This window comes from Rhinoraja longicauda, unplaced genomic scaffold (assembly GCF_053455715.1).
Source record: "Rhinoraja longicauda isolate Sanriku21f unplaced genomic scaffold, sRhiLon1.1 Scf000183, whole genome shotgun sequence".
Classification (NCBI taxonomy): Eukaryota; Metazoa; Chordata; class Chondrichthyes; order Rajiformes; family Arhynchobatidae; genus Rhinoraja; species Rhinoraja longicauda.
The window spans coordinates 84428-105126 of NW_027601401.1; the positions used below are offsets into that span (position 1 = coordinate 84428).

Genomic DNA, 20699 nt, shown 5'->3' on the forward strand with positions numbered 1-20699 from the left:
GAGTGCCAGGGGAACCCACGGACACAGGAAGAGCATATAAACTGCACACGGATTAGAGCTGGCAGACAGCAGCACTTACTGCTGCTCCACTGTACCCTCTACTTGGTTTTCTTTCTTCCAGCCTGTTTCATCTGCTTTGCAGACTCATTTACTGAAGGCACCCAGCGGTCCTGAATCATTGTAGGTTTCCCTTCACCCTGCCAATCCAGCTCTGAGCCTGACCATTCAGTTTGGCTGCCCTGCCCCAGGAATCCAAGTCCTTCCTCTTGCATCAGTTGTGGGTCACACATTCACCTGCACCCCCTCCTGTCTCCATCCATGGCACCAGGAGAGGTCCAGACATACATAACCAATACAAGACAAGTTTTGAAATGATTTTTTATTGCTTAAAAGCCACAAAGCAAAGCATAGCTCGCATTTGCTGAACCCCTGGAGTTTCAATCTGTCTATCACACCACTTCTTTGCCTGTTTGTGTGGTGTCCTTCCTTTGCTTGTACATATGTTTCCTCTAGGTCTCTCCCCATAATAATTTTGAGAACATTGAAAGGTGCATGTCCATGTAGTGACGATGTGTGATGTGAGCACAGGTCACAGCTGAGTCTCCAATAAAGAATATTACCTTCAGGTGATAACTGCAGTGAGAATTTAGCAGCTCGACAGGACTAACACATGAACACCTCCAACTTTCTCTCTTTCCCTCTTTCAACCTGCCTCTTTTTCCTGTTTATCCATCCACCAGAGTGTCTCTGGCAGTCTCTGTTCTTCCATCCCTTTCCATCCCCTGTCCCGCTGAGCATTTGCAGAATCCTAGCGTGCTGTGCAGTTGGTTGGCTGTGAGCTCTGTACGGTTACTTGAGATACAAACGTGCTTCAGTAATAATCTGCGGGCAAAAGAAAGTGGTGAAAACCTTTCTGGGAAAGGAGCTGGAGTGAGGGTGACCAACAGTCGGTGAAGGGTCACCCCTCACTCACTCACTGTGGAAACCCCCAATTAACTCAGAAACTATCACCCCAACCCACTGGCAGGCCCTTGTCCTTGTCAACCCAAACCCTACTACCTCCCCCCCCCCCCTCCCCCCCATTCACTGACGACCACCGCCCCATCCACCCATTCATCCTCTGGGGCTCTGTCACTCCAGGTCTGTCCCTGCCAGAATAGATGGGAAAACCATGCTGCTAGGGGAAGTGAGCAGGTTAGGCAGCATCTGTGGAGGGAAGGCACAGTGGACGGGACTAAACTTGAAAGGCAGATGGGCGGGATTCAATGCGGGACTGAGGCAGGTGACAGGCTGGAAGTCCATATGGGTGGTGATGAAATAAAGTTGGAGGACAGAATAGGCAGGATATATAAATTGGCTGCACGCATATAGCCTCACTGGGCAAACCATCCGTAATGTAATCTCAGGCTAGTGCCGTGACATTCTCCTTAATCAATAAAACAACTCACTCACCTCTTTTACCCTCTATCTCTCCTATACCATGCATACAGAGTCATACAGTGTGGAAACAGGCCCTTCGGCCCAACTTGCCCAAACCGACCAACATGTCCCATCTGCACTCGTCCCATCTGTCTGCTTTGGCCCATATCGCTCCAAACATATCCTATCCATGAATCTGTCTAAATGCTTATTAAACGTTGCGATAGTACCTGCATCAACTACCTCCTCCGGCAGCTCGTTCCATACACCTGTCACCCTTTTTTGTGAATATAATACCCGTCAAATTCCTATTAAATCTTTTCCCCCTCACCTTAAACCTATGTCCTCTGGTTGTCGATTCCCCTATTATGGGCAAGAGACTGTGCATCTACCCAAACTATTCCTCTCATGAGTTTCTACACCTCTATAAGATCACCCCTCATCGTCCTGCGCTCCAAGCTATAGTCATAGCCTATAGCTCAGGCCCTCGCGTCCTGGCAACATCCTCGTAAATCTTCTCTGCACTCTTTCCAGCTTGAGAACATCTTTCCTGTAACCTGGTGCCCAAAACTGAACACAGTACTATAAATACTCCTCGATCCAGCTGCTCTACAACACTCCCCAGATCCCTACCGTTCACCGTTTCACAACCATCTTTTAAAATAAGGCTGTAACGTAGCAAAATGTGGAAAAGATGATGGGGTCTGAATGCTTTCTGAATGCACTGCATGTCATTAAACTGGAAATAATCTAGAAATAATTTACCAGAATTTTTCATGGCTTGATGGCCTGAGTTAGAGAGAGTGATGTGTTTTGGGTGTTTAAAATCATGAGGAGAGTGAATAGAGTCTTTTATCCAGGATAGACAATCAAAAGTCAGAGGTCCTAGATTTAAGGAGAAAGGGGCAAGATGTAATAGGAACCTGAAGACCACTTTTTTCACTCAGAGGATGTTGGGTCATGGAATTAGGTGCCAGTGGAGATCATTCTTGCAGGAACTATAACAGCATTTAAAAGACTCTTGAACAGGCACATGGATACGAAAGGCGTTGAGGGATATGGGCCAAACACAGGCAAATGGAACTTGCTTATATGAGGCATTTTGGTCGGTGTGGACAGGTTAGGCCGAAGCAGCTGTATCCATGCTGTAAGAGATAGATTGTAGGAAATGTTTCCCAATGGTACATGTGTCTAGGGACAGAGGGTGTTGGTCTAAGGAGGATCCGAGGAAGACCTTTATCCATTCAGAGGGTGATTGGAATCTGGAATGATCTCCTTGAGGGGATGGGGAGGCAGAAATTTTCAGTGTTGAAGAAACATTTGCATGAGCTCCTGAATTACCAAGTGAGTAGGGTGCGGACCAAGTGGTTGGAGTTGGATACCTGATGGTCAGCATGGACACGATGGACTGAGGGTTCTGTGTTGCATGATGTGGCCATAACCCTTGCATTTCTCTTTGCCACTCTTTCTTCTCTTCTCTATTTCCCTCTCCTTCCTCCCGGTCTACCTATCTGCCTCCCTCACACTCTCCCCCCAAACTATCTCTCCCCTGTACCCCTCTCACCTCACTCTGCCTTCCAGTTCTCTGTTTCACTTCTCTCACTCACTTCCTGTTCCACCCATTGTCCTGTCACCAACATCACTTCTCCCCACTAGCGCTTAGTTGTGGACTCCTTCTCGGGATCGAGTGTTCGCTTTTATACTCAGGACTTGATACTCACTCGCTTTCCAGATGATTCTTTCCGGATTATTATCTGTGAACAGAGAGCGGAAAGATAAGGTTACCAGGTGCGGACGGACCTAAGTTAGGACATCAGGAGCAGAAATAAGGAGAGATTATCAACTATTGAACCGTGGAGAGGGAGAGCCAGGCACAGGGTGGGAACAAGTCCCACATCCCTCCCCCTCTGGAATTCCAGATTGGATTTGAGAATCGGTGAATGACAGGAGTCCACTCGGCCCATCAGGCTTGTTCCAGCTTGATGGTGGAGCTCCTTGCTGAGTCTCACTCCCCATTCCTCCCCACAGTCCAGACTTTCTCCAGTTCCCTTTGCCCATTGCTGTGAATCTACTGAGCTCCATTCAGGCAGCACATCCCAGATCACTGGAGTTCCTCGCCTGAAACTTCTCTGCTGTTGTCAATCCCCTTCCCCCCCCCCCCCCGTATCTTCTGCTCTCCCTCTCTCCTGCCATCCTCCATCTATTCAATCTCTGAGAGGGCTTTCAGGGGCTTGATGAAGTCCTACCCTCAAGGCAGTGTGAAACTGGGCCAGAGGGGGTTAAAGATTGGGTAGCAGCATGGACCGGCGGCTGAGAGTGGGGGATAGTTGTATTTCAGACTGAAGGCAATGGAAACATCAAATTCATATCAAATCCAGTAAAAATTTGTGTTTCAATGAGATCACCTCTCATTCTTGGAACTAGAGTTTAGACCAAGTTTGTTCGTTCTCTCTACAGAGGAGCAGCCAGACCCCATCCCAACCCACCATTCAACCTGCTGAAGCAATGCGGCTCACCTTCCATTGAGGGTAATCTTTCCTCAGGCAGGTACAGCAGATCTGTACATATTCCAGGTGCTGTCTCACCAGTGCCCCATATAATTGGAGCAATCCTCTTAAAATAAAGCCCAACACACAACAAATAGCTCACTACCCTACATGTGAACTTTCAGTGGTTGGTGTGCAAGAACCCCATACTTGGACCTCTCCCAACACCAACACCGTTCAATTTCCCACCATTTAAAATTCTCCACCTTTCTCCACATTATTTTCCATCCGCCATGTTCTGCCCGATGTCTCTGCATAATCCTGGCTTGGTATCGTCAGCTACCTTGGATACATCATGTAGTGAGCTGGTGCAGGATCCTGACCCCAAACAGGCACCATCCCTCTGCCTCCACTGATGCTGAGTTCCTCCAGCAGTTTGTGTTTTGCTTGGACATATCCAACCTGATCTTCTAATACAATTCAGGGATATCAATTGTGAGCAGCTGGGCCCAGCATTAATCCAGCATCATTCCTGGTCACAGCCACCCAGTCCAAAAAATGACCCATTTTATCCCACTCCATCTTCTCTCAGTTGACCAAGTCCTGGCTCGTATATTATCCTCATGGCCGAGCATGTAAATTTTGTTTAATAACCTCCTATACTCCACTTTATTAAAGGCCTCTGAGTCCAAATACATATCAACTGGGTCCTCTTTTTCATTCCTGCCTGTTGCAACTTCGAAAGACATTAAGGTTTCAGGTTGGGACACTTCTTTGGACTGATTTTGGGGGTGGGGGTGGGTGGGGTGGGAAGGAAGTTGGATGAGAGGAGGGGCAGGACAAAGCCTATGAGTCACGGGTGGATTCAGACGAATGTTTTTTGATCAGCGAATGGTCGAATAAAGTCCAGAGGGTGAGTTGAAAATTGTGAAGCTAGAGGAAGGAATGTAGTTGGAAGGAAATGGGTGAGAGAGAAATGGTTATGAGTCCAGGTGTAGCACAGGGAAGAGAGATGGACTGGGGGGAAGGAAGGGGGGAAGAAGGTGGGGGAGTTTGGTAAGTTACCCAAATTGGAGAATTAAATGTCCATATTATTAGGTTGTAAGTGACCCGTGGAATTTGAGGCACTGTTCCTCTAGTTTGTGTCTGGCCTCACTCTGGCAATGGAGGAAGCACAGGACAGAAAAGTCAGTGTTGGAATGGGAAGGGGGGTTAATGTGGTTAGTAACTGGGAAATCCAATCATCTTTGGTGGGTCGAGCTCAAGTGTCCGGCAAAACAGTCGCTGAATCTATGCTTTGTGTCACCGATATAATGAAGGCCACATCCGGAACACCTGGAACATCTGGAAGGTTAGATCACATGTGATCTAAGGAGAGATAGCTGGATGGATAGAAAATTGGCTTCATGGAAGGAAGCAGAAGCTGATGGTGGAAGGTTTCTTTTCGGACTCGAGGCCTGTGACTGGTGGTGTGCCTCAGGGTTTGGTGGTGGGCCCATTGCTGTTTGTCATCTATATCATTGATTTGGACGAGAATGTACATGATTAGCAAGTTTGCAGATAACACAAAAGTGGGTGGTATTGTAGATAGTTAAGATGGAGCTTAACTACAGCGCCTTCGAGAGCGAGTTGGCAAGCTCGCACCTGTGCCGACGTCCCGACATGGTACATTCCGCCTTTTCATGCCATCGGCCCTCCGGGACTGCACCCATGTGTTCCTGCGCCGTGACGCCCACCGGACGCCGCTCCAGAGGCCTTATGAGGGCCCGTACCGGGTGCTGGAGCACGGACAGACAACCTTTGTCTTGGACATGGGGGGCCGGCCGGAGGCCATGTCAATTGACCGCTTGAAGCCGGCCCACTTGGACATCGACCAACGGGTTGCCCAGCCTCGGTCACGAGGTTGCCCCTCTTTGCGGGTCCCACCACCTGTCCCTCCAACTGTGCCTCCGCCGGCCCCTCTGTTGGCCGATTTTCGTACGCGGTCCGGTCGGGTAGTGCGACCACCAGTGCGTTTCGTGCCTCCGGTTCTAGGGGGGGGGGGGTCCTGTGGCGGCTCCCAAGGGTCTGGCCATACCACTACCGACCCCTCGGCACGGGAATGGACCGGTTCAGGGGGGCGGCCCTTTGCTACGGTTATAAAGGACGAGGTTTTGGGCGCGATTTCACTCTGGCAGACTTGACCGGTCTAGCAAACGTAATAAAATCAAACCTCCCGAAATACCCGGCTCCTTGCCTTTATTTCGGGCCTTTCTCGACGCGTTGCCACAGTTGTCAATAATTGCAGCAGGATCTTGATCGGTTGGCCAGGAGGGCTGAGGAATGGTTGATGGAATTCAATACAGAGAAATGTGAGGTGTTGCATTTTGGGAAGACTAAAATGGGCAGGATCTACACAGTCAACGGTAAGTCTCTGGGGAGAGTTGTAGAGAAGGAAGATCTAGGAGCGCAGGTACATAATTTGTTGAAAGTGGCAACACAAGTAGATAAGGTGGTCAAAAAGGTTTTTGGCACACTGGCCTTCATCTGTCAGAGTATTAAGTATAGAAGTTGGGAAGTCCTGTTGCATTTATATCAGACATTGATTAGGTATTAGGCAAGATGGTGTCAAGCTGGAAAGGGTGCAGAGAAGATTTACAAGAATCTTGCCAGGATTCTAGGGCCTGAGATTTATGAGTCGTAATTATATGGAGGTTGAGCAAGCTAGGACTCTATTCATTGGAGCGCAGGAGGATGAGGGGTGATCTTATAGAGGTGTACAAAATCATGAGAGGAATAGATTGGGTAGACATACTGAGCCTCTTGCCCAGTGTAGGGGAATCAAGAACCAGAGGACATAGTTTTAAGGTGAGGGGGGGGAAATTTAATAGGAACCTAGGGGTAACTTTCACACAGGTTGTGGATGTATGGAATGAGCTGCCGGAGGTAGTAGAGGCAGGTAGTATCACAATGTTTAAGAAACATTTGGACAGGTGCATGGATAGGACAGGTTTAGAGAGATATGGGCCAAACATAGGCAGGTGGGGCCAGTGTAGATGGGACATGTTGGTTGGTGTGGGCAAGTTGGGCCGAAGGGCGTGTTTCCGCACGGTATGACTCTCCTCCTGTCGCCCTCAGTTCTCTCTCCAACGCCATTCTTGCGAAGTACATTAATGACTTGGATGAAGGGATTAAAAGTACCATTAGCAAATTTGCAGATGATACAAAGCTGGGTGGCAGTGTGAACTGTGAGGAAGATGCTATGAGGATGCAGGGTGATTTGGACAGGTTGTGTGAGTGGGCGGATGCATGGCAGATGCAGTTTAAGGTGGATAAATGTGAGGTTATCCACTTTGATGGAAAGAACAGGAAGGCAGATTATTGTCTGAATGGTGTCAAGTTAGGAAATGGGGAAGTACAAAGAGATCTGGGTGTCCTTGGTCATCAGTCACTTAAAGTTAGCATGCAGGTACAGCAGGCAGTGAAGAAAGCTAATGGCATGTTGGCCTTTATGACAAGAGGAGTTGAGTATAGGAGCAAAGAGGTCCTTCTGCAGTTGTACAGGGCCCTAGTGAGACCGCACCTGGAGTTCTGTGTGGAATTTTGGTCTCCAAATTTGAGGAAGGACATTCATCATATCATATCATGTCATATATATACAGCCGGAAACAGGCCTTTTCGGCCCACCAAGTCCGTGCCGCCCAGCGATCCCCGTACATTAACACTATCCTACACCCACTAGGGACAATTTTTACATTTTACCCAGCCAATTAACCTACATACCTGTACGTCTTTGGAGTGTGGGAGGAAACCGAAGATCTCGGAGAAAACCCACGCCGGTCACGGGGAGAACGTACAAACTCCTTACAGTGCAGGACATTCTTGCTATTGAGGGCGTGCAGCAAAGATTCACTAGGTAAATTCCGAAACGGTGGGACTATCGTATGTTGAAAGACTGGAGCGACTAGGCCTGTATACGCTGGAATTTAGGATGAGAGGCGGTCTTATTGAAACATATATTATTAAAGGATTAGACACATTAGACACATTAGAGGCAGAACCAGGGGACCTCCAATGTTGGGGGAGTCCAGAACCAGGGGCCACAGTTTAAGAACAAGGGGTAAGCCATTTAGAACGGATATGAGGAAATACTTTTTCATTCAGAGAGTTGTAAATCAGTGGAATTCTCTGCCTCGGAAGGCAGTGGAGGACAATTCTCTGGCTGCTTTCAAGATAGCGGAGTCAGGGGGTATGAGGAGAAGGCAGGAACGGGGTACTGATTGTGAATGATCAGCCATGATCACATTGAATGGCAGTGCTGGCTCAAAGGGCCGAATGGCCTACTCCTGCACCTATTGTCTATTGTCTATTGTCTAAATCTGTTGTAATTTTAAGGGGTTGCAGCTCAGGGTGAACTTGTTGTGGTACATTTGGACCAGAGTGATTTTGTCCTGAGGAGAGATTAAGCAGACTGGGCCTGTCCTCTCGAGTGGAAAATAATGAGTAATAACCTCGTGATGATTTGCATATCCATTATAGGCTTTGGGAGGGGATTTATTGTAATGTTGGTTCCTCTAGTTGAGAAGTGTAGAAGTAGGGGGTTGTTGGGATTGCAAGTTGGGACAGGCTGTTGAGCACTGAGATAAGAAAAAAATCCCCATCCTCATAGGTGGCGATTCTGTAGATTTCATCACACAGGGGTGTGGGAGCTCAGCCACTGAGGGCATTCACAACAGAGATTACTAGATTTCTGGATATCAAGGGGAACATGGATTATGGGCTGGTTGTGAGCTTTTTTCATCAGGACCTGATACTTACGCAATCTTTCACAATTGATAGCTTTCTGAAGCATTTTTCGGCTTTCTGTGAACAAAGGAAAGTGGAGGTTACCAGGAGTGGACTGACCAGCTATGATCCTTCAGACAGAAAAGACGATGACAAACTAATGAAACGCGGAGAGGGAAGTGCTCCGAGCACATTACATCAGCACGTATTACTGGATGACGGATTGGCTGGAAATCTAAATAAAATAGAAAACAATAAATAACCTCAGCAAGTCAGGTAACGTTTATGGGGAAAGAAACAGATGTAACATTTCAGGTTCAACATCCCACTACAGTATCAGCAAAGGAAAGCACAAAAGGTAATTGAAGTTGCAGAAACGTCCTGAAAAGGTCAGGAAAAAGGAGGCTTGGATCAGGTCCAGGTGGCTGGGACAAAGCGTATCCCTGGAGAATGTAGCGGACTGGAGGGCATATTTATAGTAATGGAATCACACAGCACAGAAACAGGCCCATTGGCACAACCTGCCCATGCTGACCAATATGCCCCATCTATATTAGACAGTAGATAATAGGTGCAGGAGTAGGCCATTCGGCCCTTCGAGCCAGCACCGCCATTCAATGTGATCATGGCTGATCATTCTCAATCGGTACCCCGTTCCTGCCTTCTCCCCACACCCCCAGACTCCGCTATCCTTAAGAGCTCTATCTAGCTCTCTCTTGAATGCATTCAGAGAATTGGCTTCCACTGCCTTCTGAGGCAGAGAATTCCACAGATTTACAACTCTCTGACTGAAAAAGTTTTTCCTCATCTCCATTCTAAATGGCCTACCCCTTATTCTTAAACTGGCCTCTGGTTCTGGACTACCCCAACATTGGGAACATGTTTCCTGCCTCTAAGGTGTCCAACCCCTTAATAATCTTATATATTTCGATAAGATCCCCTCTCATCCTTCTGAATTCCGGTGTATACAAGCCTAGCCACTCCAGTCTTTCAACATATGATAGTCCCACCATTCCGGGAATTAACCTAGCAAACCTACGCTGCATGCCCTCAATAGCAAGAATATCCTTCCTCAAATTTGGAGACCAAAACTGCACACAGTACTCCAGGTGCGGTCTCACTTGGGCCCTGTACAACTGCAGAAGGACCTCTTTGCTCCTATACTCAACTCCTCTTGTTATGAAGGCCAACATTCCATTGGCTTTCTTCACTGCCTGCTGTACCTGCATGCTTCCTTTCAGTGAATGATGCACTAGGACACCCAGATCTTGTTGTACGTCACCTTTTCCTAACTTGACACCATTCGGATAATAATCTGCCTTCCTATTCTTGCCACCAAAGTGGATAACCTCACACATATCCACATTAAACTGCATCTGCCATGCATCCGCCCACTCACACAACCTGTCCAAGTCACCCTGCAACCTCATAACATCTTCCTCACAGTTCACACTACCACCCAGCTTTGTATCATCTGCAAATTTGCTAATGGTACTTTTAATCCCTTCATCCAAGTCATTAATGTATATATTAAATAGCTGCGGTCCCAGCACCGAGCCTTGCGGTACCCCACTAGTCACTGCCTGCTATTCTGAAAGGGACCCATTTATCCCCACTCCTTGCTTTCTGACTGCCAACCAATTTTCCATCCATGTCAGTACCCTACCCCCAAAACCATGTGCTCTAATTTTGCCCACTAATCTCCTATGTGGGACCTTGTCGAACGCTTTCTGAAAGTCTCCACATCCACCGGTTCTCCCCTGTCAATTTTCCTAGTTACATCCTCAAAAAATTCCAGAAGATTAGTCAAGCATGATTTCCCCTTCGTAAATCCATGCTGACTCGGAACGATCCTGTTACTGCTATCCAAATGCTCCGCAATTTCATCTTTTATAATTGACTCCAGCATCTTCCCCACCACTGATGTCAGACTAACTGGTTTATAATTTCCTGTTTTCTCTCTCCCTCCTTTCTTAAAAGTGGGATAACATTAGCTACCCTCCAATCCACAGGAACTTATCCTGAATCTATAGAACATTGGAAAAGGATCACCAATGCGTCCACAATTTCAAGAGCCACCTCCTTAAGTATCCTGGGATGCAGACCATCAGGCTCAGGGGATTTATCAGCTTTCAGTCCCATCAGTCTACCCAACACCATTTTCTACCTAATGTTCCTTCAGTTCCTCCGTCACCCTAGGATCTCTGGCCACTAGAACATCTAGGAGATTGTTTGATTGTTATACTAGTCCCACCTACTTGCACTTGGCCCATATCCCTCCTTCATTATCCATGTACCCATCCATATACCCAACATTCCATTTACCCACCACCCTCTGTGTGAAAAAGTTGCCCCTTAGGTTCCTATTAAATCTTTCCCCTATCACCCTAATCCTATGGCTTCTGATTCTTGATTTCCCTACTCTGGGTAAAAGACCTTATCTATTCTACTCATGATCTTATACTCACTCCTCTGTAAGTTCATTCCTCATCCTCCTGCATTCCAGGGAATAAAGTCCTAGACTGCCCAATCACTCCCTGTAGCTCAGGCCCTCAAGTCCTGGCACGGCACGGTAGCGCAGCGGTAGAGTTGCTGCTTTACAGCGAATGCAGCGCCGGAGACTCAGGTTCGATCCTGACTACGGGTGCTGTACTGTAAGGAGTTTGTACGTTCTCCCCGTGACCTGCGTGGGTTTTCTCCGAGATCTTCGGTTTCCTCCCACACTCCAAAGACGTACAGGTATGTAGGTTAATTGGCTGGGTAAATGTAAAAATTGTCCCTAGTGGGTGTAGGATAGTGTTAATGTACGGGGATCGCTGGGCGGCACGGACTTGGAGGCCGAAAAGGCCTGTTTCCGGCTGTATATATATGATATGATATATGATATGATAACATCCTTGTAAATGAAGTTCGTAAAGGAAAACTAAAGGGCAAAAAAGAAGGCCTGGCAGACCTCTGGCAGATAAGATGCAAGAGACTCCAATGAGTTTTTGTAACATTTTATGCGTGGGTGGGGGTGGGACACACGACATGGGGGGGAGGAGATATGACACGGGGGGGGGGGGGGGGGGGGGAGATATGACACGGGGGGGGGGGGGGGGGGGAGATATGACACGGGGGGGGTGGAATACGGAAGAGACGGCGCCGAGGACTCCTGTACATTGGTAACATTAGGTCCCTGTCTCACAACACAAACACCTTGCAACAAAGAACCATTAATTGAGCATTACATACCTTTGGTATTACGTTTGCACAACTTTCCACACGTCTGCAACAAAAACAAATAAGTTTTGTTTCCGCTGCACATCAACATTCATCGCTCATAAGTAAATACAAATTCTTGTATCCCTTCCTCCCCCTCACCAACATACCGTCCCCACATTCCTCACCCTCTCTGCTTAATCCCCATTAACCCATGTGCTCCCTCTCAGTATTCCCACCTCTCCACACACTCTCCCTCTCTGGCACACAATCACATTGGAGAGTAGCAACGATTTGTGAACAAAAACTGATCTGTGTTCCTGTTGCATTGTACAGCTCTCTGCCCATCTACAAGAGTTCACAACCCAATGGTATGAACATTGAATTCACCAATATCAAGTCATACCCCCATGCCCTCTCTCGTTTCCGTTCCCCCCTCCTACACCCGGTGCAGCCCATTTATTTCACTATCTCCCATCTGCCCCTTCACACCCCACCATTTTCCTTCCTCAGTGTGCTCATCTCCCATCCCCAGATCCCTCATTTCTCTTTTATTCCCCCCTCTTCCCCCCCACACACAATACTGCACACAATACTCCAAATGTGCCCTGACCATAGTTTATAAAGCTGCAACATGATCACCTGATTCTAAAACCCACATCTGACTAATGAAGGTAAGCAAGTTGTCTGCCTTCTTTACCTCCCTATCCATGTTGTGCTTCCACTTTCAGTGAACTATGGACTTGCTCCTCATGATTTCCTCTGCAGATAATGCTATGGAGGGTTTAATTTATAAGGACCAGACTCGAGCAGAGGGCAAAGCTTTAAAGTGAGAGTGGCAAAGTTTAAAGGAGAGTGGTGGGTGCCTGGAACACACTGCTGAGGGTAGTGGTGGAGGCAGATACAATAGTGACATTTGAGGCCTTTAAATAAGTACATGGATATGCAGGGAATGGAGGGATGTGGATCATGTGCAGGTGGAGGAGATTAGTTTATCTTGGCATCATGAACAGCACTGACATTGTGGGCCAAAGGGCCTGTTCCTGTGCTGCATTGTACTGATAGGCCTGGAACAATGCAGGGTGTAACACAGGGAACTTCGATCATGTGGATGATCACAGTCTTTTCCCAAGGGCGGGAGAGTGTAAAACTAGATTTTCGATGAGAGGGGAAAGATTTAAAAGGGATCTGAGGGTGGTGGGAGTATGAAATGAGCTGCCAGAAGAGGTGGGAGGAGCGAGTACAATAACAATATTTCAAAGTTATACGGACAGGTACATGGATTGGAAAGGTTTAGAGGAGTATGGGCCAAACGCAACCTAATGGGTGTGGCTCGAGGTGAACACTTTGGTTAGCATGGAAGAGGTGCTGAAGGCCCTGTTTCCATGCTGCGTAGCTCTCTGTCTATATGATCTATATTCTGCCTCTCCCTCTACCCATCCATCTCTTTCTCCCTGCCTGTATAGCTCTCCATCTCTTCACATCTGTCCTCCTCCCCTCTTTTCACACATCTATCTGTAACTATCTATCTATCTTCCTGTGTCTGCCTGTTTCCCACATCTGTTTGTTTTGTCAGGCATCTGTGCATCTCCCCCTTCTCTCTCTCCCTCGCTGCATCCTTTATCTCCCACTCTCTCTCTGCCACTCACACACTGTTGCTCTCTCCTTGAACTCTCCATCTTTTCCATCCCATCTCTTTGTGCTCTGTCCTCAATCTCCTCTCCTTCTCATTGTCCCCCCTCTGTCACTCTTACTCTCTCCATCACTTCTCCCTCAGACTCTCTCTCTGTCCGTCCTCCTCCTCTCCCTCCTTCCATCTCTCTCTCTCTCCATCTCCCTGCCTCTGTCTATCTTCTTCCATATATTTGTCTCTCTGCCACCCTTCCTCATTTTGTCTCTCTCTCCTCCCGTGGATGGTGGTGGTGGGGCTGTATGTCAGTGAGATACACACATCAGGTCCTCACCTGTAGTAGTTCAGACCTTTCTCAAAGTACTCACGCACTGTTAATGTCTGAGTAGCAGGCTTACCGTGTGCCTCCCATTCATGGGACCTGTGGAAAGAGATTAGGAACAGCAATGTTTCAATATGAAGAGTTTTCAAGAGTGCAGAGCTGAAAGATGGATTGAAGGAGAAACAGAAACTGTCTTTGAATGATATTGGTGGTGAGACCACACTTGGACTATTGTGCAAAGTTCCAGTCACCCAACTACAGGAATTATTCCAACTAAATATATAGGAATAATTTCAACGATGGGAACCCCGTCATTAAGTTGGAAAGGGTACAGAAGAGATTCATGAGGATGTAACAGGGACCGGAGGGATTGAATGATATGGAGGGACTGGACAGGCTGAGGCTGTTTTCACTGGAGCGAAGAAGGCAATAAAGTGACTGCTTTCCAGGGTTGGGGTGTCTAAAACATGAGGGCATAGGTTTAAGGTGAAAGGGGAAAGATTTAAAGGGGACCTAAGGGGCAATCTTTTCCACACAGACGGTGCTACATTTACGGAATAAGCTGACAGAGGTCATGTAGAGATGGATTTAAAAGACATTTGGACAGGCATATGGATAGAAATGTTTAGAGGAAGTTAAAAACAAGTTGGTGGAGGAACTTAGCAGACCAGACAGTATCTGCAGGGAGAAAATCGACTGATGACTTTTCAGATCAGGACCTTTCTCCAGTCTGAAGACCAGGAACCAAAACATTATTTGTCCAGTTGGAAGGGGAGGGGTAGGGGTAGGGGTGGGGGTGGGGAGAGTGGGTGATGTCCATGGTGGGGGTGGGGGTGGGGAGAGTGGGTGATGAAGGAGAATGTCCATGGGAGGGGAGCGATGATGGGGGAGAATGTCCATAGGAGGGGTGGGGGCAGGGAGGGTGGGTGATGAGGGAGAGTGTCCGTGGGTGGGGAGGGGGTGGAGAGAGTGAGTGTTGGGGGAGAGTGTCAGTGGGAGGGGAGGGGTGATGGGGGAGAATGTCCACAGGAGGGGTGGGTTTGGGGAGAGTGGGTGATGAGGCACAGTGTCCATGGATGGGGAGAGTGGGTGATGGGGGAGAGTGTCCGTGGGAGGGGTGTAGAGAGTGGGTGGTGTGAGTGTCCATTGAAGGGTGGGAAGGGGGTGGGGAGAGTGGGTGATGGGGCAGAGTGTCCATAGGAGGGGTGGGGATGGGGAGAGTGGGTGATGGGGGAGAGTGGGTGATGGGGGAGAGTGGTGGGGAGAGTGGGTGATGGGGCAGAATGGTGGGGAGAGTGTCCGTGGGAGGGGATCCAGTGGGTTGGAGATTTGACTCATATGAAGGTACAGCACAGCAGTCAGTTATTTGGCTTACTGAGTCTGCACTGACCACCAAGCACCCATTTTATGATCAATTGCCCCATAGATTCTCCCCCTTAATTTATAGCAGCCAATTAACGTAGCCCTCACACATCTTTTGAATGTGGGAAGAATCCAGAGCACCCTTGGGAAGCCCACAGAATAACAGGGAGAATGTACAAACACAGGCAGAGGCAGATATCAGGATTGAACCAGGGGTTACTGGAGCCGTGTGGTGGTAGCTTTACTAGTTGTACCACTGTGCCACCTAAACCATTGAACAGACAAACTTTGGTGTTCAAACCCAAGGATTGCAGGTGTGCAGTACACAAGGTTGCCAGCACAGGTGTGCACAATATTTCCCTTCATTTGTCAGGCACTAAATAAGAACAGTGTTACAACTTTATCTATTGGTCAGGCCACACCTGGAGAACTGTATAATTCTGATCTAGGATTAGGCACCTGAATTATGAGGAACGACTGGATAGACAGCGTTAGCTTTCCCGGGAGTTGAGGAGGCTGAAGGGGACCCGGTGGACATGCACAAAGGTATGAGAGTAAGAGACAGAGCAGATAGTAGGAAATTAGATGGCTCACTTTTAGGAGAAGTGGGAAAAGATTTAGAGATCTGAAAATAACTTTTTCAAGAGAGGGTAGTTGGAATCTGAAACACACTGCTCGAGGCAGTGGAAGCAGTGACTCTCACAACATTTAGAAGTTAGAAGAGGATTGATGAGGGCAGTGTGGCCTGCTAAATTCAGCAAGGCCTTTGACAAGGTATCGCATTGTAAGCTCGGCTGGAAGGTTAGATCACATGGGATCCACGGCAAACTAGCCAATTGGTGAGAAAATTGGTTTGATGGCAAGAGCCAGAGGGTATAGTAAAGAGTTGTTATTCAAATTGGAGATCAGAAACCAGTGGTGTGCCACAGGGATCGATGCTGGGTCACTATTGTGGAATGACCGAATGGCCTAATTCTGCTCCAATCACTTATGACCTTGTCATGGCCCAGCTAATGTCCACATAGACAACGATCTTTAACCTCAATCAATCCTCTTGGTCACCTCTTTAAAAAACTGTCTGCTTTGTGAGATATGATTCCCTATGATTATCCCTGATCAGTCTTTATCTATCAACTGCTGGTAAATGATGTCCCTCAGAATCACCTGCAGTTACGTACCCACTACTGATGCAGGCTCACTCACCAGTGGTGCCCTGGCTTGTCCTTGGTGCCCTTAAATAACTGTACATTAGCCACCCTCCAGTCTACTGGAACTTCACCTGTGCCTAAAGATGATGGTAATATCTGTGCAAGGGCTCCACAATTTCTACCCTAGCTTTTCACAAGGTGCAAGTATACATTTGGTCAACCCCTGGGGATTTATCCACCTTAGGTACAAACCATTACCAAAGAGTGTCTTTGCCAGACAGTTCGGGCCAAACCTTGTCCAAATCAGGCTGTAAAGACTGAAAATAAACAAATTAACATTTTGTGTCAGGACAAGAGTGAAATAAAAACTGAAAATACAAGAAAGAGAACATCACATACCCTACACAGCGATAGCAGCTGGATTGCAATCAAGTTGAACAGCTATATGAAAACAGATGCAGGTATCTGGGAATAGGGTGGGATCTAATCCAGGGATTTGGGGGTTTGTAAATAAACAGATACTCAGGAATTACAGGTTGGAATCCAAGTGAGGATTTCCACATAATCTAACAGAAACCCAAAAGTTATGTGTAGACTTGAATATTGAGTCGTAGATTTATAGTTATAGAGTCATAGAGTGGTACAGTGTGGAAACAGGCTCTTCGGCCAAACTCGCCCATACCGGCCAACAGTGGCCCAGCTACCCTAGTCCCACTTGCTTGGTCCATAATACTCCAAACCTGCCCTATCCATGTACTTGTCCAACTGTTTCTTAAACGATGGGATAGTCCCAGCCTCAACTACCTCCTCTGGCAGCTTGTTCCATACACCCACTACCCTCTGTGTGAAAAAGTTACCACTCGGATTCCGATTAAATCTTTTCCCCTTCACCTTGAACCTATGTCCTCTGGTCCTTGAATCCCCTACTCTGGGTAAAGGACTCTGTGCATCTACCCGATCTATTCCTCTCATGATTTTACACACCTCTATAAGATCTCCCCTCATCCTCCTACGCTCCATGAAATAGAGACCCAGCCTAGTCAACCTCTCCCTATAGCTCACACCCTCTAGTCGTGGCAACATCCTTGTAAATCTTTTCTAAACCCTTTCAAGCTTGACAATATCTTTCCTATAACATGGTGACCAGAACTGAACACAATATTCTAAATGCGGTCTCACCAACGTCTTATAAAACTGTAACATGACCTTCCAACTTCTATACTCTATACTCTGACTGATGAAGGCCAAAGTGCCAAAAGCCTTTTTGATTACCTTATCTACCTGCGACGTGACCTTCAAGGAACCATGCACTTGTACTCCTAGATCCCTCTGCGCTGCAACACTACACAGAGGCCTACCATTTTACTGTGTAGGTTCTACCCTTGTTCGACGTCCCAAAATACAACACCTCACACTTCTCTGCATTAAATTCCATCAACCATTCCTCCGCCCACCTTGCCAATCGATCCAGATCCTGCTGCAATTGTTGACAACCATCTTCACTATCTGCAAAACCACTAACTTTGGTGTCATCAGCAAATTTGATAATCTTGCCCTGTATGTTCTCATCCATTGATGTAGATGGGAAACAGTAATGGGCCCAGCACCAAACCCTGAGGCACACCACTAGTCACAGGCCTCCATTCTGAGAAGCCACCTTCCACCATCACCCTCTGCCTCCTTCCATGGAGCCAATTAGCTATCCTTTCAGCTATCTCTCCTTGGATCCCATGAGATCTAATCTTCCAGAGCAGCCTACCATGTGGAACCTTGTCGAACACCGTACTGAAGTCCATTAACACAACTTCTACAGCTCTGCCCTCATCAACATTTTTGCTCACGTCTTCAAAAAAATCAATCAGAATTCTGAGACATGACCTCCCCACGTACAAAACCATGCTGACTATCCCTAATTAGCCCTTGCCCATCCAAATGCCTGTATATTCTATCCCTCAGAATACTCTCCAGTAACTTACCAACTACAGATGTTAAGCTCACCGGCCTATAGTTCCCAGCATTTTCCCTGCAGCCTTTCTTGAAAAGAGGCACAGCATTTGCCACCCTCCAATCTGGCACCTCTCCTGTATTTAAGGATGACTCATAAATTTCAACCAGGGCTCCCGCAATTTCCTCTCTAGTTTCCCGGAATGTCGTCGGATATATCTGATCAGGCCCCGGAGATTTGTCTACCTTCATACACGACAGTACCTTCAGTACTTCCTTGACGGTAACAATGACTCTCATGACACTTCCAGTGAATGCTCCAATTTCCTCTGCCCTACTGTCTTTCTCCTCGGTAAATACAAAGGAGAAATACTCATTTGAGGACCTTGCCCATCTCCTGTGGCTCCACACAGAGGTGACAGTTTTTATTCCTGAGATGTCCCACTCTCTGTCTAGTTACCCTTTCTCCCTTAATTATTTATAAAATCTTTTGGAATTGTTCTTGAGGCTACCCGCCAGAGCTATCTCCTGGCCTCTTTTTTGCCCTTCTGTTCTCCTTTTTTTAGTTGCTCCTTAGTTCCCAAAACTCCTCCAGGGGTGCACTTGATCCCAGCTGCCTATACCTGTCCCATGTATCCTTCTTGTTTTTGACTAACATCTCAATTTCCCTCATCAGCCAAGTTGCCTTGTTTGCCTGCTATGCCTTTCACTCTAACGGGGACGTACACATCCTGAGCTCTCTTTAGTACACTTTTAAAAACATCCCACTTGGCCGATGTTCCTTTCCCCATCAAATAACCTGCTCCAGTCAACTTGAAGGTTCTCTCATACCCTCAAAGTTGGCCTTACCCCAGTTGAGCAAGTTAGGAAGAGGGGATGTTCAACGAGATCTGGGTGTCCTAGTGCATCAGTCACTGAAAGGCAGCATGCAGGTACAGCAGGCAGTGAAGAAAACCAATGGAATGTTGGCCTTCGTAACAAGAGGAGTTGAGTATAGGAGCAAAGAGGTCCTTCTACAGTTGTACCGGGCCCTGGTGAGACTGCACCTGGAGTACTGTGTGCAGTTTTGGTCTCCAAATTTGAGGAAGGATACTCTTGCTATTGAGGGCGTGCAGCGTAGGTTCACTAGGTTAATTCCCGGAATGGCGGGACTGTCGTATGTTGAAAGGCTGGAGCAATTAGACTTGTATACACTGGAATTTAGATGGATGAGGGGGGATCTTATTGAAACGTATAAGATAATTAGGGGATTGGACACATTAGAGGCAGGAAACATGTTCCCAATGTTGGGGGAGTCCAGAACAAGGGGCCACAGTTTAAGAATAAGGGGTAGGCCATTTAGAACGGAGATGAGGAAGAACTTTTTCAGTCAGAGAGTGGTGAAGGTATGGTATTCTCTGCCTCAGAGGGCAGTGGAGGCCAGTTCGTTGGATGCTTTCAAGAGAGAGCTGGATAGAGCTTTTAAGGATAGCGGAGTGAGGGGGTATGGGGAGAAGGCAGGAACGGGGTACTGATTGGGAGTGATCAGCCATGATCACATTGAATGGCGGTGCTGGCTCGAAGGGCTGAATGGCCTACTCCTGCACCTATTGTCTATTGTCTATTGTCTAACACATGGTCCCTCTCCATCCCGGTCCATAGCTTTCTTAAACCTCATCTGAACCCTTCATGCTATGATTTTCCCAGTCTATATTAGGAAAGTTAAAATCCCCTACTACAACAACCTTATTTGACCTGCAGCTGTCTGCAATCTCCTGGCACATTTGCTCTTCTAATTCCCGTTGACTATTTGGGCATTTGTAGTACACCCCTTTCCTGATCATCCCTTTCTTGTTCCTCAGCTCCACCTACATAGCTTCACTAGACGAACTGTCCGTAATGTTACCTCTGAACTTAACCTCTGAACCTAGCCGTGCCATCCTCCTTAATAAACAATGCAACTCCCCCTCTGCTTTTTTCCTCACCCATGTCTCTCCTGAAGCTCCTGTACCCCGGATCATTGAGCTGCCAGTCCTGCCCCTCCCTTATCCAGGTTTCAGTCATGGCTATAACGTCCCAGTCGTGCGAACCTAACCACGTCCTAAGCTCATATGCCTTACCCATCAAGCCCTTGCATTAAAATACATGCAGTTTAAACCATCAATCCTTCCTCGCTCTCCGGGTTTTTCCCTCTTCTGTCCATCAACCTTTCCTACACCACCCTCCATTCTAACCTCTCCTGTGCCTCTGTCCTGCACGAGATCCCACCCCACTGCCAATCTAGTTTAAACCCTCCCATGTAGCATTAGCAAACCTTCCCGCTAGGATGTTGTTCCCCTCCAGTTTAGGTGCAACCCGTCCCTTTTATTCAGGTCACCCCTGCCCCGGAAAAGATCCCAAAGATCCTGAAATCCGAATCCCTGCCCCCTGCACCAACTCTTCAC

At 47.5% G+C, this 20699-nt stretch overlaps 1 protein-coding gene across 1 annotated transcript in view; it reads right to left on the bottom strand.

Moving 5' to 3' along the window:
- Positions 1–388: 388 nt before the first annotated feature.
- Positions 389–20699, bottom strand: part of LOC144590427 (ribonuclease T2-like) — a 34099-nt gene continuing 13788 nt past the window's right edge. Inside the window, exons 5-10 of the mRNA XM_078395043.1 lie at positions 16591–16649; positions 13835–13921; positions 11904–11937; positions 8703–8747; positions 3141–3173; positions 389–882 (exon numbers count right to left, since the gene is read on the bottom strand). Coding sequence (XP_078251169.1) covers positions 850–882; positions 3141–3173; positions 8703–8747; positions 11904–11937; positions 13835–13921; positions 16591–16649 — 291 coding nt within the window. The 3' untranslated portion in view covers positions 389–849. The remainder of the gene's footprint in view (positions 883–3140; positions 3174–8702; positions 8748–11903; positions 11938–13834; positions 13922–16590; positions 16650–20699) is intronic.